The 16,650-nt window shown below is 37.9% G+C and overlaps 1 protein-coding gene across 1 annotated transcript in view; it reads right to left on the reverse strand.

Annotated features, from left to right (window-relative positions):
- Positions 1 to 456: 456 nt before the first annotated feature.
- Positions 457 to 16,650, reverse strand: part of KATNA1 (katanin catalytic subunit A1) — a 25,030-nt gene continuing 8,836 nt past the window's right edge. Inside the window, exons 5-11 of the mRNA XM_007943222.1 lie at positions 13,417 to 13,519; positions 12,214 to 12,319; positions 10,353 to 10,511; positions 3,012 to 3,138; positions 2,361 to 2,495; positions 1,904 to 2,030; positions 457 to 655 (exon numbers count right to left, since the gene is read on the reverse strand). Coding sequence (XP_007941413.1) covers positions 457 to 655; positions 1,904 to 2,030; positions 2,361 to 2,495; positions 3,012 to 3,138; positions 10,353 to 10,511; positions 12,214 to 12,319; positions 13,417 to 13,519 — 956 coding nt within the window. The remainder of the gene's footprint in view (positions 656 to 1,903; positions 2,031 to 2,360; positions 2,496 to 3,011; positions 3,139 to 10,352; positions 10,512 to 12,213; positions 12,320 to 13,416; positions 13,520 to 16,650) is intronic.

The following is a 16,650-nucleotide window of genomic DNA, read 5'->3' on the forward strand; positions in this document are numbered from 1 at the left end:
AGCAAGGTTGTAGACTGTACCCCATTTAAAATGCACAGTAAAATGAAGGACTTGCCAGGTATCCCAGGAAAAGAAGGGACACCGCCATAGCACCAGCAGGGAGGGAAGGCACACTGGCCTGGTTCATGCTTCTGGTTGCTACTTGAGGAACTTTCTCTCATACCCACTAGCACCCAAGGAGCTGGAGCTAGTCTTACTTTCTACCCTAGAAGGAACAGCAAACTTTTCTAAGCTAAAGTAACAGCATTTTTGTCATCAGGGAAATAGAAATAAGGTAATGCTAAAGTAAAATTTACTTGCAGCTTTAAAAAAATTACCTTTATTCAGAATAAGATTTTTTTTTAATCTTACCATTATGAAAGTTTAAAAAAATATAGCACTCAGTGTAACGAAATACTACATTTAATTATTATTCAAACACTTAAAGCAGGTTTCTCACAGTTCACATGTGAGAATTTAGCATGATCCAAACTCAAATATCCATTTCTCATATCTTTCAATGTCTGCAGCAGATACTGATTTTGAAACCTTTTTTAAAGCCATTTCAAAATCCTCCATAGTTGTAGGCATGTGCATTTCTTCTCTTGAGATATTTCGGATTTCTTCTGGGCTCAAACCTTCAATGCGCCTTCTCATTGCCATCAAGGATGCATCCCTAGGTTTTAAATATAAAAAATAAATAAATAAAACCTTACAAAGCAATACTCTGAATGAAAAGCTGGAAATAGCAATTCTTTCTAATGCATGTGTTGTAACATTTTAACTATGATCCTGTTAAACATACGTATTTTGTATTGCATAGAATCTCGTATCAGAAATACAAAGCCAGTTCCGAGTTATTTTTTTAGTATTTATATCTTCCGTAATGAAATATGAGTGCTAATCAATTGAAATAACCAATACTGAGCATGAAAGCCCAAGGAAAAGTTAAGGTACGATGAGGAAGCTAGCAACTGAACTTCATTATAAACGTCAAGTAAAGAACCACCACAGACACAAGAGAACCTGTCAGCTAGGAAATGAAGTATTTTCTACAGAAATAGTAAAAGCTAGATGACTTCAAGCTAGGTGGTTTCTCCTTTCCCCCTCTGTATTAGTGATCTTTTTTTTTTTTTAAAGAAGAAAAAAACCTTCAGATTTAAGTACCTGTTTTTAACAGCAGTTGCTATTTATGCAAATGCTTTATATACATGTTATCTCCAGTCCTCACAACATCCTGGCGGTTCAAACCCACCAGCCACTCCTCGGAAGGAAGGTTGGGCAATCCTACTTCCGTAGTGATACTGCCTCGGAAACCCAAGGAGGGGTCGCTATGAGTCGGGGCCGACTCGACGGCACATAACAACAACAACAACAACACAACATCCTGGCATGGCATGTCTATCTTACATTTGAGGAAACCAGAGTGGTCAAGCACCTTGCCAATAAGGAGCATCTGAATTAACATGTAGGTGAGGATACAATGTACTGGAATATGCTAGATTAGAGATGGTTGTCTTCCTTTATCCTGCTGTTTCTATCACACTGAATAGCTACACAGAAAACAAGATTGTACCCACTGAAATCGAGATTATGCCAAATCAATGTAGCTCTCAATCATATTTCCTATATAACAATGTGAAGGAATGTACCAACATTAAAAAGAAATGATTTTCTGTTTTACACAAATTGTTTGAAAATGAGCTTTTTGAATGTATAACTTTCAAATGGACTGCAGGCTCTTTACGGACATACAAACTAACCATGTACCTAACTGTTAACACTAATTTAAAACCAAAACTTGTGTCTGTGACTATAGACTGTAATATGGGTCCTTTGTTCTTCCCCTATCTTATTTCAGGATAAAAAACTTCCTAATAGAAGTTTTAACCACAAAAACCTGTGCTTCCAAAGTAACTCATACCTGCACACGTTGGTGATGTCTGCACCTGAATAACCTTCCATGTTTTCTGCTATACTTGCAAGGTCAACATCATCGGCCAATTCCAGCTCACGTAGACTTATACGTAACAGCTCCTCTCTGCCTTTTGCTGACAGTAAAAACAAATGGAAAAGTGTAAGCCTTCAACTTAAATGAAGTGTATTATTATTTCTTAAACCTACTTTGAGGAGTTGTTTCACAATTTTTAGATGTGCTTTGCTTGAAAATTCAACAGGCATTTCTCTCTCGCAATGTTTGACTTCCCAGTATCCTGGTTTTCGGGCTCTAGAGCAGCCAAACTCACACGGCCAGAGCCTACTTAATCAAAGGGAAGATACCATCTGTCTCTTAAAGTTTATTAATACCAAATATAAAAGTTTCTAAGTAAAACTACTTGAGAGTTAACGTAAGTTTTCCAACAAGATTTAAATAAAGATACCTGATGGTAATGGGATATAGATTCTTTTTTCAAGACGACGTCTTAATGCCTCATCGATATCCCAGGGAAAATTAGTTGCTGCTAGAACCATAACCATCTTAGAAGGGTCATCATTTTCAGAGGCACCTCCAACACCTAAAAGAACATGAGGAGAGAAGGTAAAGGAAAAAATGGAGTCAGATTATACAAAATAAAGCTTACTTATTTAAGGATCATTAAGTATTTGGCACAATACAAGCTAATAAAGTCTTTCTTTAAAACTAATAAGCTAATATATAACTGAATTTGCAGTCCAAGAAAAAATGTTGTGACATGCAAAAATACAACTCAAAACTGATGTAATCAAAGGACCAACTCAGCTTTTAAATTTCAAGGCTAAAAATAAAGAGATTTCGTTTACATGTCAAAGGGTGCTCTGTGAACACCATTATTTCTGGCGGGTCACCACCATCAGCATACCAAATTTGTTTCTATCAATTTTCAGGAACTAACCCTGAAGTTTTGCTATGTGCCAGCACCCTCTAGTTCGTTTGGAGTTAAGAACACCTATTAAAGCCTTGTGTCAGCACTATGAGTAAAGCCTGATTCACTGGAACGGAGACACATCACAACCTCCCACCTAAGTCAATTCAGGTCTGTACACGAGCATACCATCCATCTGAACCAGCAGCTCGGCCTTCACTCTTCTGCTTGCTTCATGTTCTTCAGAAGTTCCTCTGCGACTACAAATGGAATCTATCTCATCAATAAATATGGTGGCTGGAGAATAAAATCGAGCCTAAAGGAAGAAGAAAGGCAACAGTAGCTTTTTATTTTGTTTAAAAATTATAAACAGATTAAACACTTAGAAAACAGCTGAGGAGCCTGCCACACTGTACACCTCTCCACCTTGCCCTAATACTGGAGTTAAAGGATAGAACTGGCTAAAATACAGCCTTGTGACCAGACTTACCATACTCAAATATTACAAGTTTTTGTTCCACTCCAAAATATACATGTGTATTTATTTGTGAGTGATATAAATACAGGATTATCTTGTACCCTAAAACAATATGGATAACATGGTAGAAAGTATTTCTAGGTATTGGTTAAGTATTCTTTAGTTCTAGAATAAAAAATTGGTTAGTGAGAATTATTACCTTAAATAAAACTACATAGATTGCTTTTGTGAAATTCTATTTAAATTTATTTTCTTCTTGATATAACTAATGCCAGTGTATTTCTATCCTAAGTAGTTAAAAGAATCAATTTATATGGCCCAAGTCTTTTTTTTGTTTGTTTTTTGAGATAAAATTCACATTACATACAGATGGTTACACAGTATTGTGAACATAATTAACACCACTGAATCGTACAGTTAACAGTGGCTAAAATGGCATATTTTATAATAAAACTTTTTTAAAAGTACAGATAAAATCCACCATTTTAAGCTTTTAAAAAATGTTTCCTAGTATATTCATAATATTGTGGAACCATAACTGCTATCAAATTCCAGGACATTTTCATCACCCCACAAAAGATAACCTATGCCCCCTTCCTTCTAGCCCTGGCAACCACTAATCAACTTTCTGCCTCTAGGGTTTTGCCAATTCTGGACATTTCCTATCAATGGAATCATAAAAATGTGGCCTTTCGTGTCTGGCTTCTTGCACTTAGCATAATGTTTTCAAGGTTCTGCCATGTTGTAAGCATGTATCAATTCTTCATTTCCTTATATGGCTAAGAAATATCCCCCACGTTTATTTTTGCACCATAAATGCATTTCTTCCTTCAAGAACAGGAAGATTAATCTGATCCATTAAATGATAGCTCTCAGATAAGTATTAATCTACTTAAAACAAAAAACTCACTGCCATCGAGTCAGATCTGACTCATAGCGACCCCTCCTCCTTGGGTTTCCAAGATGGTATCACTACGGAAGTAGATTGCCCAACCTTCCTTCCGAGGAGTGGCTGGTGGGTTTGAACTGCCAGCCTTCTGGTTAGCAGTCAAATCCTTAGGCACTACGTGGCCAGAGCTCCTTAATAGCTATGTAAAACTCAACGGTATCATCCTTTTAAGAAGACTGAGTGTTACAGACTGAATTCTGTCCTCCAAATATGTGTTGAAAATCCTAACCCTTATACTTGTGGTTATAATCCCATTTGGGAATGGTTTTCTTTGTTATGTTAATTAGACAGTATTAGTGTAGGGTATTTCTTAAATCAATGTCTTTTAAGATATAAAAGAAATTAAACAATACATTGTGGAGAATTGCAGTCAATGTCATGAGACAAAATGTGTATGAACTGCTGTATGGAAAATGAATTTGCTCTGTAAACTTTCGCCAAATCACAATAAAAATTTAAAAGAGAAATTAAACAAATGGGCAAGCAGAGATGGGGGAAGACAAATGCCACACCACACGAAGAGCACCAAGGAGCTAAGGAATAACCACTCCTGTTAGCGAGCCACGATGTTCTTGCGAGACCTGCCTTAATACCAAGTGCCAATGTCTGGTAGAGATGGTGTGAGATGAAGAGACAATACTTCCCCACTGCCTGGATGATCAAGAGTTTTGGCCGGGCCTTTGAGTGCACACAGAGATAGTGCGGAGCCAGACGAGAAGCACAAACTATGGCGCTGAAACGGATTAATAAGAAACTTAATGATTTGGCCCGAGACCCTCCGGCACAGTGTTCTGCAGGTCCAGTTGGGGGTGGTATGTTTCACTGGCAAGTCACAATTATGGGACCTAATGAGAGCTCATATCAAGGCAGTGTATTCTTTTTGACAATTCATTTTCCTACAGACTACCCCTTCAAACCACAAAAGGCTGCATTTACAACAATTTATCATCCAAATATTAACAGTAATGGCAGCATTTGTCTCAATATTCTAAGATCACAATGGTCTTCTGCTTTAACTATTTCTAAAGTTCTTTTATCCATTTGTTCACTGTTATGTGATCTGAACCCAGATAACCCCCTAGTGCCAGAGACTGCACGGATCTATAAAACAGACAGAGATAAATAAAACAGAACATCTCAGGAATGGACTCGGAAGTATGCCATATGATGCTACCTCAAAGTCAGAATAACCTGCATTATAGCTGGAATAAACTTTAAATTACTGTTCCTTTTTTGATTTTCTTATCTGGCTGCTCCCCTATCAGACCTCATCTTTTTTCATTTTATTTTTTGTTTACCTCCATCCATTCATTCACATGCTCATCTCAGAAGACTTAAGTTCTTCCAGCTTTAGACAGTAACTGCTTTAGAAACTGTAAAGTAGTTACAAGACAACAGTTGCCCAAGATTCAGAGTTTTTTTTTTTTAATGGAGCATGTGTATTATGTGGCCAGTGTCTTCACTCTAACTTGGTTATGAGACTAAAAACCATCTCACTGCTCTAACATGCTGAAGAAATCATCCAGGGGGGAGGGAGATGGATGCTCAGCTGTCACATCAAAGAAACAGCATTGCTCTAACAGCATCCATTCTTGTTTAAGCCTTCTACTGCCAGAGGTTTGAGGTTACATGATATACTTTTATGCTCGTAACTGATGTGGCTGGAGAACTGGTATTGATTGAATTTATAGCATCAGCAGAACAGAAAATGTGATGTATTTTATGCATGTCAATAAAGACAAGACCTGTTCTTGTTCTATGGAGAATAGAAATTGGAAGTCAAAACACCCTTTGTATTCCAAAATAGGGTCTCAAACAGTTTGTAATTTTCATTTAAGTTGTTAGGAGGCTTGGAGTTATTAGTTAATCTATCTTCCAATACATTGTTTAATACAGCACTGAATAAATGATGCAAGTTGTCAATGGATGAGTGATCAACTCATAGCTCTGCTAGTAATTGATTTTTCTTCAATAAAGTTGCATAAACCAAAAAAAAAAAAAAAAAAAAGGAGCTAAGGAACAGATGCGGAAGAGACAAAGAACTTCCCCCAAAAAGATAGAGCTTTCCTCTGCAGCTGACGCCATGAACTGGGACTTCTAGCCTCCTACCATGAGAAGATAAATTTATTGCAGAGCCACCCACTTGTGGTATTTCTGTTACAGCAGCACTAGAGAACTACATAACTAAGATACTACATAACTAACACGTAACTACCTAATACTACATAATTAATAAATGTAGTTACGTAACTTATTACAATAGCTAAAGAAGCAATTTATTACAATAGCTAAAGAAGTTAGTTATTAATCATTTTTAAAACTAAAGAAATATCCAAATTTATAGAATCAGTACACAAGAAAGTTTGACAAGTCCTCAAAATGAGGTGTGAATGAACAAACAACAATTTAAAAGTTTTTCTAAAAATAAAAGTCTACAATGGCAATGGAGCTAACAGACTTGAGCATACAGTCAGAGTTGGACCTCTCAATGATTCTGGCCCATGAGGTTTTAATCTAATATCCTCTAAGAGGCAATTAACTGTGTTGAAAGCACTATGCCTTTAAAATAGAGATTTTGTTTTAGTCTCTTAACTTGAAAAAAATCCTAGTATTTTATATTTTCTTTCCTAGGTGAATATGAATTCTAAGTCACTCCCAAAGTATAATTTTATTTTTAATAACTCATTACTCAGGTTTAAGGTGCTATGTATAAAAATGTGTATGCTCTTTATAAGAAATGAAGAGCGGGAAAGAAGGAACTCATCATTAAAGCATCTAAGAAAAGTCTCAATTGAAATTCTACCATCTACCAACAGAATCTACGTCAACAAAAATTAAATTTCAATCTCTTAGTTGCCACACCACGCAAGAACTACCAGACTACTTTTTCCCAAATCCTGAGGATGTGCTAGAATGGTCTGATGTAAACAAAAGTTAAGTAGCACATGCAAAACTGGCTTTGGGAGACCAAGAAAAGTACAGTAGGGAGAGCTATAGTGGACACCAATTGTCATTGCCTGTAAGCACCCCTTCTTCTGGTAAAAGCAGCCCTCTTTTTGACTTGTAAATCATCCCTCTTCCACTGCTATTTCACTATTTCGAGAAAGGCCAACTCCACGTGACCAACATGATGGGATGAGGCATGGGCTTATAACTCAAAACAGGCCAAATACATGAATGCCCGGGTGTTTGATGGCACTGAGAAAGGAATGGTAACTTCTCTGGGAACCATAAGGACAATAAAAGGAAAGCTAAAACATCTGATGGCTAAAATCAAAGGGAGCTTAGTAGTAGAGTAAAAGAGAGAAAGATTCCTGAGGGCATCTGAACTGCCAGATCCAACTAGGCTTAAAACTTGACAAAGTAACTTATCTGAAAAATCGCCAGTTTCATGACCCAATTTCCTACTATTTACACTCTTTATCAGATTTCTGACACTTGAAAATGAAAGTTTTTAATAATCCAACAAAAACCTACAATTAAGTTGTGTGTGTGAGTGTGTCATGTGAAAAATCCTGGACAAATTTTCACCAAATTTAAGTACTTTTTACATGGATGTATTCAAATTATAGGCCATGAGACGTGTTCAAAATTCACTCTGAGGGATCCTAAGAAAGGACACCTCAAAAGACAGGTAGTCATCTCAGAGCAGTTAAAACCAAGACGGGAGGGGCAATACAGATCCTCCATGAGAATGAAGAGAGTCCACAGATGAATAGAAAAAGACAAGACTGCTAACCAGAACGCTGGCGGTTCAAACCCACCAGCCACTCCTCAGAAGGAAGGTTGGGCAATCCTACTTCCGTAGTGATACTGCCTCGGAAACCCAAGGAGGGGTCGCTATGAGTCGGGGCTGACTCGACGGCACATAACAACAACAACAACAACAACCAAAAGTCACAAGGGCAGAAGCTCCCAACTGTAGCACTTGTTTGTGAATGAGGCACTGCTAAGTGGGAGCTCAACGAAGCACACTCCAGGATGAGCAAGGATCTGTTCAGTGCTGGTAAATGACTCTCCCAAGTAACAACAAGGAAGCCAGGGAAAAATAAGCTTTCAGCTACGCCTTCATACCCTCACTATGGAAAATGAACAATACAAACTACAACTTAGTAAGTGGCTTCTTCTCATAGAAGAAAATGGTATTTTCTTGAATATAAAACGCTGCATTAAAAATCTATCAAATAATTCTTAAACGGTAACAATTAAGATCTGTTAAGCTCACATGAATGAGGCTCTATATTAAGCAATTTACATGTATTAGCTCGTTTTGCCTTCGTAACAGTACAGAGGTAGAGCCTTTATTTTTTATTACTTCCTTCTTATGGGTAAAGCAACTGAGGATCAGAAAAGGGGAGTAATCCTAGGTGCTGTGGTCTGTGTGACCAATAGAACTAACTGGGCAGAAAGAATGGAATGTCACTTCTGAGGCTCAGCCATGAAGGACAGTGTGGCTTCTGCTTTTCTCTCTCGTGTATTGCTTGCTCTGAGGGAGGCCAGTTGCTGTGTCAAGAGGAAACTCAGACAGCTCTGTGGGGAGCCCAAGTAGCAAAGGGATTAGACCTTCTGTCAACAGCCACTGAGAACTGGGGCCTCATGCCAAATGCCACCTTAGAAATAGATCATCCAGCCATAGTTGAGCCTTCAGATAACTGTAGCCCTAGCCAACAGTTTGACTGTAACTTCATGAGAGACCTTGACCCAGAACCACCCAGTTAACCACTCCTGGATTCCCAACCTTCATAAACTTTGAGATAATTTTCTTTTTTTAAAGGGTGTTATGTACCCACAATTTACCAGGTAGGAAAGTGATAAAGGTGGGATCTGAACCCAAGTAACCTGACTCTAAAGACTCCACACTGAATTACTCACTTTATTTAGCTCACATTTTTTAAAGGCCTAATTATTCTAGAATATATTTTTATTTTTTCCTGAAGCAACAGACACACTGATTTTTTAAAATGATCTAAGAGACTGCCCATTAGATTCTTACTGTGCTAAGGAGTATCAATAAGCCATTGAAAACATGTTAATATCTGCATCCTGTTTATGAATCCTAGTTTCTGAATTAACGAAGTTGAAGGAGAGAAGAAAATGAGGACTGAAACAGGAAGAAGCCTTTTCAGAACATGGATAACCTAAAATTGTGAAGTTATTTTGTTTTGTTTTGAGCCTACAAAGAAAGACCTGGTACAATATTAGTATGGTCACCTAAGGTTAGGTCCACTATGATTAAGAACTTCAAGTGTGTGTCGCTATCTACATGATAAGTATAGCTCAATCCTAATACCTGTAACTATATTATTCCTTAAGAGAGGCAAAATCAAAGATATCAGCAAAGCTTAACAAAATTAAAATCTAAAAAGCTGTTAAATTCAAGCCAAACACTGCATCAGAACTTGCTGAATTACATTTTTTCTCCTTGTACTATTACTTACATTTGTGAGGGTGGAAGGAAAAAGAAATCCAAAAAAAGAAGCAAAGAAGTTAATCCAACGACTGAGCCATTAAACTCAAGGTATTTGGTATAGTGAATAGATTAGCAGTGACCACATTCCACAACTACTTATGATAACTATTTATGATTTTCTCTTTTGGCTTTCTTGTTATAATATCACACTGACCATAGTATATGTAAACCTGTTGATTTCAAAACCATTGGGAATAATTTCAGAAGAGTTCGGTGGTGTAGAGCCTAAGGCATTTGACTACTAACCAGAAGGCTGGTAGTTCAAATCCACCAGCCACTCCTCAGAAGGAAGACTGAGCAACCTACTTCCATAGTGATACAGCCTTGGAAACCCAAGGAGGGATCACTATGAGTCGGATCCGACTCAACAGCAATGAGTTACAGAGTTACAGCAGATTAATTATGTTGATCTCGTATTATGAGCATGCCCATAAATTACCAGAAAGGGATCTACCTCCAGAGTAAAGAGGAGAGGTTGCCCGTGTTAGTAAAGGGTGCTAGCTGTCAAGTGAGCAGGAATCAGACCCTGGGCAAAATGCCATCCTGCCTTGCTATGCTACACACTGGAGAATATGACAACTCACTTTCTCCTCTTTTAGAGATAAAGAATCATTAGCTGTCGCAAACATTCACCATTTCAAACAGAAGACGAACAAGCTTCTCAGACTCTCCTCTGTATTTGGAAGTAAGAGTTGATGAAGAGACATTGAAGAATGTTGTCTTGCACTCTGTAGCTACTGCTTTGGCAAGGAGGGTTTTTCCTGTGCCAGGTGGGCCAACCATCAGCACTCCCTGTTGGGAAAAGTAAAACAAAGGATTTATCTGCCGTTGTTCTAATTCATGAATATCCCATTACTAAGAATCAAATTTCAACCAACTTATACATAATACCCCACCTCTCACTTATCCACATGGTTAGGTTCCGAAGACCAGATTAATGGGAAATCAACATTATGCAAAAATCAAGGATGATCACATCAGATCACACAATAGAGGATCATTATGTAACTGCCAATGTATTTATTACATAACTGCCAAACCACTGAGAATCACGGCCCAGCCAAGCTGACATATACCCTTAACCATCACAGCCAATCTTACTCTTGCCTCACACCTCAGTGTTTGTTACTGCCAAATGTATGTAGTTAACACACAAGATACTGAGATAGATTTTTTACTATGGTTATAAAAGAAAAATGTTAGATAATGAGATGGTTGGTAAGTGAGCAACAGGTGAATATACAGAGTATGTAAGACCAAGCCCTGGTGGTACAGTAGTTAAGTGCTTGGCTGCTAACCAAAAAGTCAGTGGTTCAAACCCACCAGCCACTCTGTGGGAGAGAGTTGCAGTGGTCTGCTTCCATTAAGACATACAGCCTTGAAAACCCTATAGGGCAGCTGTACTTTTGTTTTATATGGTTGCTATGAATGAGAATTTGACTTGAAGGCAGTGGAGGTTTTTTTTTTGGGTTGGGGGTTGTATGCAAAACCAAGAAAAGACAAACAGAAGGATTTTATGATAAGTTAATTTTTCAGTTACAAAAGTAAGGTAATCATGTTATTAAACTTTTGGAACTCAAGAGGTGAACAAGTCATTTGTCAGTGCACTAACCCAGGTACCATTAGCATCAAACCAAATCCAAACTCAGCACCGTCGAGTTGGATCTGACTCACAGCGACCCCTCCTTGGGTTTCCAAGGCAGTTATTTCTACGGAAGTAGGTTGCCCAATCGTCCTTTTGAGGAGTGGCTGGTGGGTTTGAATCGCCAGCTTTCTGGTTAGCAGTCAAATGCCTTAGGTACTATGCCATCTGGTGGATGCTATTCCCACTAGTCATTTTGCCCAAATTATTTTTTTACGTAGCACTCAAAAGTATGTCTACAATTTTGTATCTGATCACTTTACAAGATTTTGAGAAATATTACTAAACACAATGTTAGTCATTAGTACATATTTTTGAAACCCAAGAGTTTTTTGACAGAACTTATCAGATCAGCCCATGAATTGAAAAAAGTACTCATTAGGCCAGTATTTGGAAGATATATACTTTGCAGCCTTCGAGGTACAGAGCCTGCACATCATCATCTTTTTAAAAAAAAAAAAAAGCCAGAACCATAGTGGGTATTTCTCATTAATTTCCTAAAAACAATTCCAAGAACCACAAGTTACATGTTATGCATCATGATTTGTGTGTGTGTGTGTGTGTGTGTGTGTTTGCATTAGTTGTCTAGTTCATATTTGCAAATACAAGCTCATTCTCAATCTGCTATGTATTCAACTTTTCAGAGATGACAGTGTACCTATTTCATACCCTGGCAACCTTGCAATGGCTTGCAGCCTAAAACACAATTCTGAATAACACAAAGCATACTTTTAAAAATTTTCTACACCTACTCCACTTTCTCTTCTTACCTCCCCTACTACATATATAAACTGGCTTTCTAGAGCACAGTTGCCATTCACTTTGACAATGCCCTTATACCAATAAACTTACTTTCCATGGTCTCCTAATGCCTTTAAAGAATTCTGGCATCCACATAGGTAACACCACAGCTTCCTTAAGCAACTTTTTGGCTTCTACTAAATCTGCAATATCATCCCTGAAAAGGAACACATTTTATCAACAACCTATTATAAGATATATTTAATTCTATGTAGTAATTTTTAAAAACCACTGGAAACATATGACTTTACACTGCAGACAGAATGCTAACTAAACTGCTCCCTATTGTTATATGCCATAGAGTCAATTCTAACACATAGCGACCCTATAGGACAGAGTAGAACTGCCCTATAGGGTTTCCTGGCTGTAATCTTCATGGGAGAAGACCACCAGATCTTCTCTCCAGTGGAATGGCTGGTGATTTGAACTGTCAACCTTTTGGTTGGCAGCCGACCGCTTAATTGTTGTACCACCAGGGCTCCTTATGCTTCTCCCTAGGTAGTAAACTAATACTAGGCAGAGGCCCACCATGTCAGTCAGTATACATAAAGAGCCATCTGGATCTTCCATCTTGGCAGTAACGATTTTCAGCTTGACCCATGAGAATATAGGTGTATAGGCTCACTCTTACCATGCCACCTCATTTCAAGTGCCTGTACTCATAATGAACATTCCACAAACTCCATGACTTAGAAACAACAAACTCATTTAAAAGTGTATTAAAAATAATAATAAAGTGCTCTCAACTCTTTTAAGCGGTAGAGGTCAAGGTAAAAGAATATCAGAGATTACTCTGAAGTCAACCCCAGCTACACCACTCCAAAAACAAAACCCAATTCTGACTCGTAGTGACCCTATAGGACACAGCCCTACAGGGTTTCCAAGGCAGTCAATTTTTATGGAAGCTGAATCCCTCATCTTTCTCCTGCAGAGTGGCTGGTGGGTTCGAATTGCCAACCTTTTGGTTAACAGCTAATTGCCTTAACCACTGCACCACTAAAGCTAAAAATCATTGCCTTTTCACCATTAGAAGAACACTAAAAAAATGAGGACATTTCTGTGATCTTTTTCTCATTCTGTATACAAGAAGTAGGGTCTCAAGACAAAAAGCTGATACAGCCTAGACAGAAGGGAAGTTTCCCAGTATGTATTTGGCTCATACTGTATGTAACAGAGTTCTATTCCCACATGTGCCCCATTTTCAATTCCAAATGCATCATTAGCACCCAATGGTTCTGCTGTTATATAACTTACCATCGAATATTGGGATTCTGTGAAATTATATCTCTTTCCAAGGCTTCTACTAAGTCTTTATCATAGCCAGTACTATCAAATTTGTTTGTTTCTGGTTCGGTAACTGCAGCAGGTGATTTATTCTACATCAGGAAGAAAAAACAACAGCTTTTGATGGATTTAAAAATTATATATATTAGATTCAAATGACAGTCTTTAAAAAGTGAACACAATAGTACAAATAAGGACAGGACCAAAGAAAGAAGCCATCCTGTATTAACATCAGAGTTTTATACGCAGTTTTTGTTTTTAAATAAAAAGAATGACAAATATGTGTTAAAGAAAAATAATAAAAATGATTATGTATATGAATTGGCTGTTGTTGTTAGTTGTTGTTATTTGCCATTGAGTCAGCCCCGACTCATAGCGACCCCTCCTTGGGTTTCCGAGGCAGTATCACTACGGAAGTAGGATTGCCCAACCTTCCTTCCGAGGAGTGGCTGGTGGGTTTGAACCGCCAGCCTTCTGGTTAGCAGTCAAGTGCCTTAGGCACTATGCTACCAGAGCTCCCATGAATTGGCTAGGATTAAAAAAAATTAATACTGAGATTAACTGTGATCACTAGTGAACATCAGGTACATAGGACATTTACATCTCTGTGATGACAATCATGAGGGCCACAGTTTCCATACTGCACTGAAGCACTCAGAGAGACCGTGGCAAACCCACGGGGCACCGCAGGACACTTCTACTTTTTAAAGAAAATACAGTGGCATCTGTTTGAATACTATCTGGACTATCAGTTCGAGGTAGCTCACACTTTCTCCACTGAAATAATTGCATCCCTTTCAATAATGCCACAATTTTTGTGAAGCTGGGTTTTTGGCAGTTGCTGTGATAAAAGGTATGATGGGGAAATCAATGTAGAAGAGGAATGAGGATGGAATGTCCATTTGATTCCATAGTCAGAGAAACCGTACACTGCCCAGTAGGTACTGGGACACAAATACTTAAGTTGTTTGAACCTAACTTCTAAAAATAGATAGATGGGTATTCTTTTTGTGAAAAAATTACTGAGACATTCACGGATTTTCATGCACCAAGAAAATGTATGAAGCTCTATGAAAACTTAGGAAGCTCTGGCACAGTTCTGTCTTGTAATAGAATTGTTACCCAAAACCCATGTTTTCTGCTTTTGATATAGTAATTTATTTGTCAATCGTGCTGTCTAATGTCATTATTAAAGTCTAGATTTAACCAATAATTTTGATATTCAAAGTCTATACTCTATGACTATAAAAGCTTCTAATAATTTACAAAATCTGTATCTGAACCTAGAAGATTCAAGGAATGTGTTGTGCACCATTTAAGAGGAGAGGATTAACTTTTCTTCTCAGTATTTATGAGGTTGTTTTCATTCACAGATATGTAACTAGTATCCATTCTGTGCTAGTGTGGGACACAAAACACACTGTCCCTGACTATCAAGAACTTACAATGTAAACTGAGGAAGACATGAACAGAAGACACATTCTAGTTATCGCTTTATGCTCCCAAGGAAGAGAGACGGGAATGTCTGCAGATAAAGCAAAACTAATTTCATTTAGGTAGAAAGGAGAAACATGGATATAACAGGTCACTCAAAGAAAAGTACAGAATTTCAAATGTTCACATTTTGAACAGGAATTTAATTAATTGAACTAGTATAGTTTCAAGTATGTATCTACTCACTAACTTGCTCTAAGTGAAAAAAATAACTACTCAGAGGTCAAAGAAAGCAGTAAAATGGTTAAAAAGGATCTAGACTCCTTTTTTTAAAAAAAATTTATTGTGATTTGGGTGCCTAGACTCCTTTTTCTTAAAAAAAAAAAAAATATTTTTTATTATTGCTGCTGAGAACAGGCTCTTTTTTTTTTTTTTTTTTAACACCAATTCAACAGTTTCTATACATACACAATTCAGTGATGTTGATTACATCAAGGTCCATAACCATTCTCACCATCTTTTTTGAGTTGTTCCTCCCCGATTAACAGAAACTCAGACCCCTAAGTTTCTGACCTGATCCTTCCAGCTGCTGTTGTCAGTCTGATCCCATATACATAGGTCTCCAAAAAGTACAGTGCTCAAGGCAGACACTCCCCACATGGTAAGCTAAATTACTGTTTGCTTTTAATAAAACTTCAGGGGATATTTTTGGTCTAAGGTTAAAAATTATCTCAGGACAATCGTTTCCTAGAGCCTCCATGGCTCCAGAAGTCTGGATTCCATGAGACTCTGGAATTCCTTTCTGCATTTTCCTCCCTTTGAGAAGGCTTCTTCTATAGAATCTTTGATTTAAATGTTCAGTAGCTGGGCACCATGTACTTTTTCCAGTCCCAGACTCCCTTTTGGTGCTCAAAATAAAGTTGCAGATGGACCACTGTGGTACTTAAGGTTGTGTGTCAACTTGGCCAGGCCTGGTTTTGAGTGGCTGGGCAGCTGGTTGAGTTATTCCCCATGACGAGACTGGCAATCAATTCCATGGTGGAATCTGCCACAAGCAACCGGGTACCTGCTTTAGGGATGTGGTCTGCTTCCAGTATACAAGGAGAAGCTTTGGGAATGGTCTGCAGCTTTTTGGCATGCTTGGACCCTGCATGTAGCTGAGTCTTCATTCAGCAGCCTGCCGTGCCCAGCTGATCTTGGGACTTTTCTGGACTTGAGCTAGTGGCCTGCCATGTTGTTTGTTAATCTTGGGACTGTGCCTTTTTACGTATAAACCTTGGATATGCCAGCCTCATTAGCCAGCAGCTGCCTGAGTTAAGAAAAGCCTTCAGCTTCAGTGGGCCAGGAGCAAGAGTCAGAGCTGAAGTCCAAGATTGAGGGGCTTTCACCTAGCCAGTTTAGGGGGCTTGAGTTTATGTTAATGGTGGTAGAATACTCTGGATGAGAATAGCAATAATTGTGGCAAAACATGAAAAATGTAATCAATGAGTTGTGAATGTAGATGTCTTGATGTTTATATTTCCACCACAATTTAAAAAAGAGAGAGAAAAAAAAGAGTAAAGGGGCATAATATCTACAACTTATTCTCCAAGGTTAAAAAAAATAAATAAAAAAGTATAAAGAAGGAGTAAATGGTAAAGCAAAAGGGGCAAAATATTAATAATTGGTAAAACCGGATAAAGAGCATACAGACATTCTTTATACCAATCTTGCAACTTATTTTCAAATGTGAAATTATATCAAATAAAAAGTTACAGGAGCTCTGGTAGC

This window comes from Orycteropus afer, unplaced genomic scaffold (assembly GCF_000298275.1).
Source record: "Orycteropus afer afer isolate SDZICR_OR568_19922 unplaced genomic scaffold, OryAfe1.0 scaffold00101, whole genome shotgun sequence".
NCBI classification, from domain to species: Eukaryota; Metazoa; Chordata; class Mammalia; order Tubulidentata; family Orycteropodidae; genus Orycteropus; species Orycteropus afer.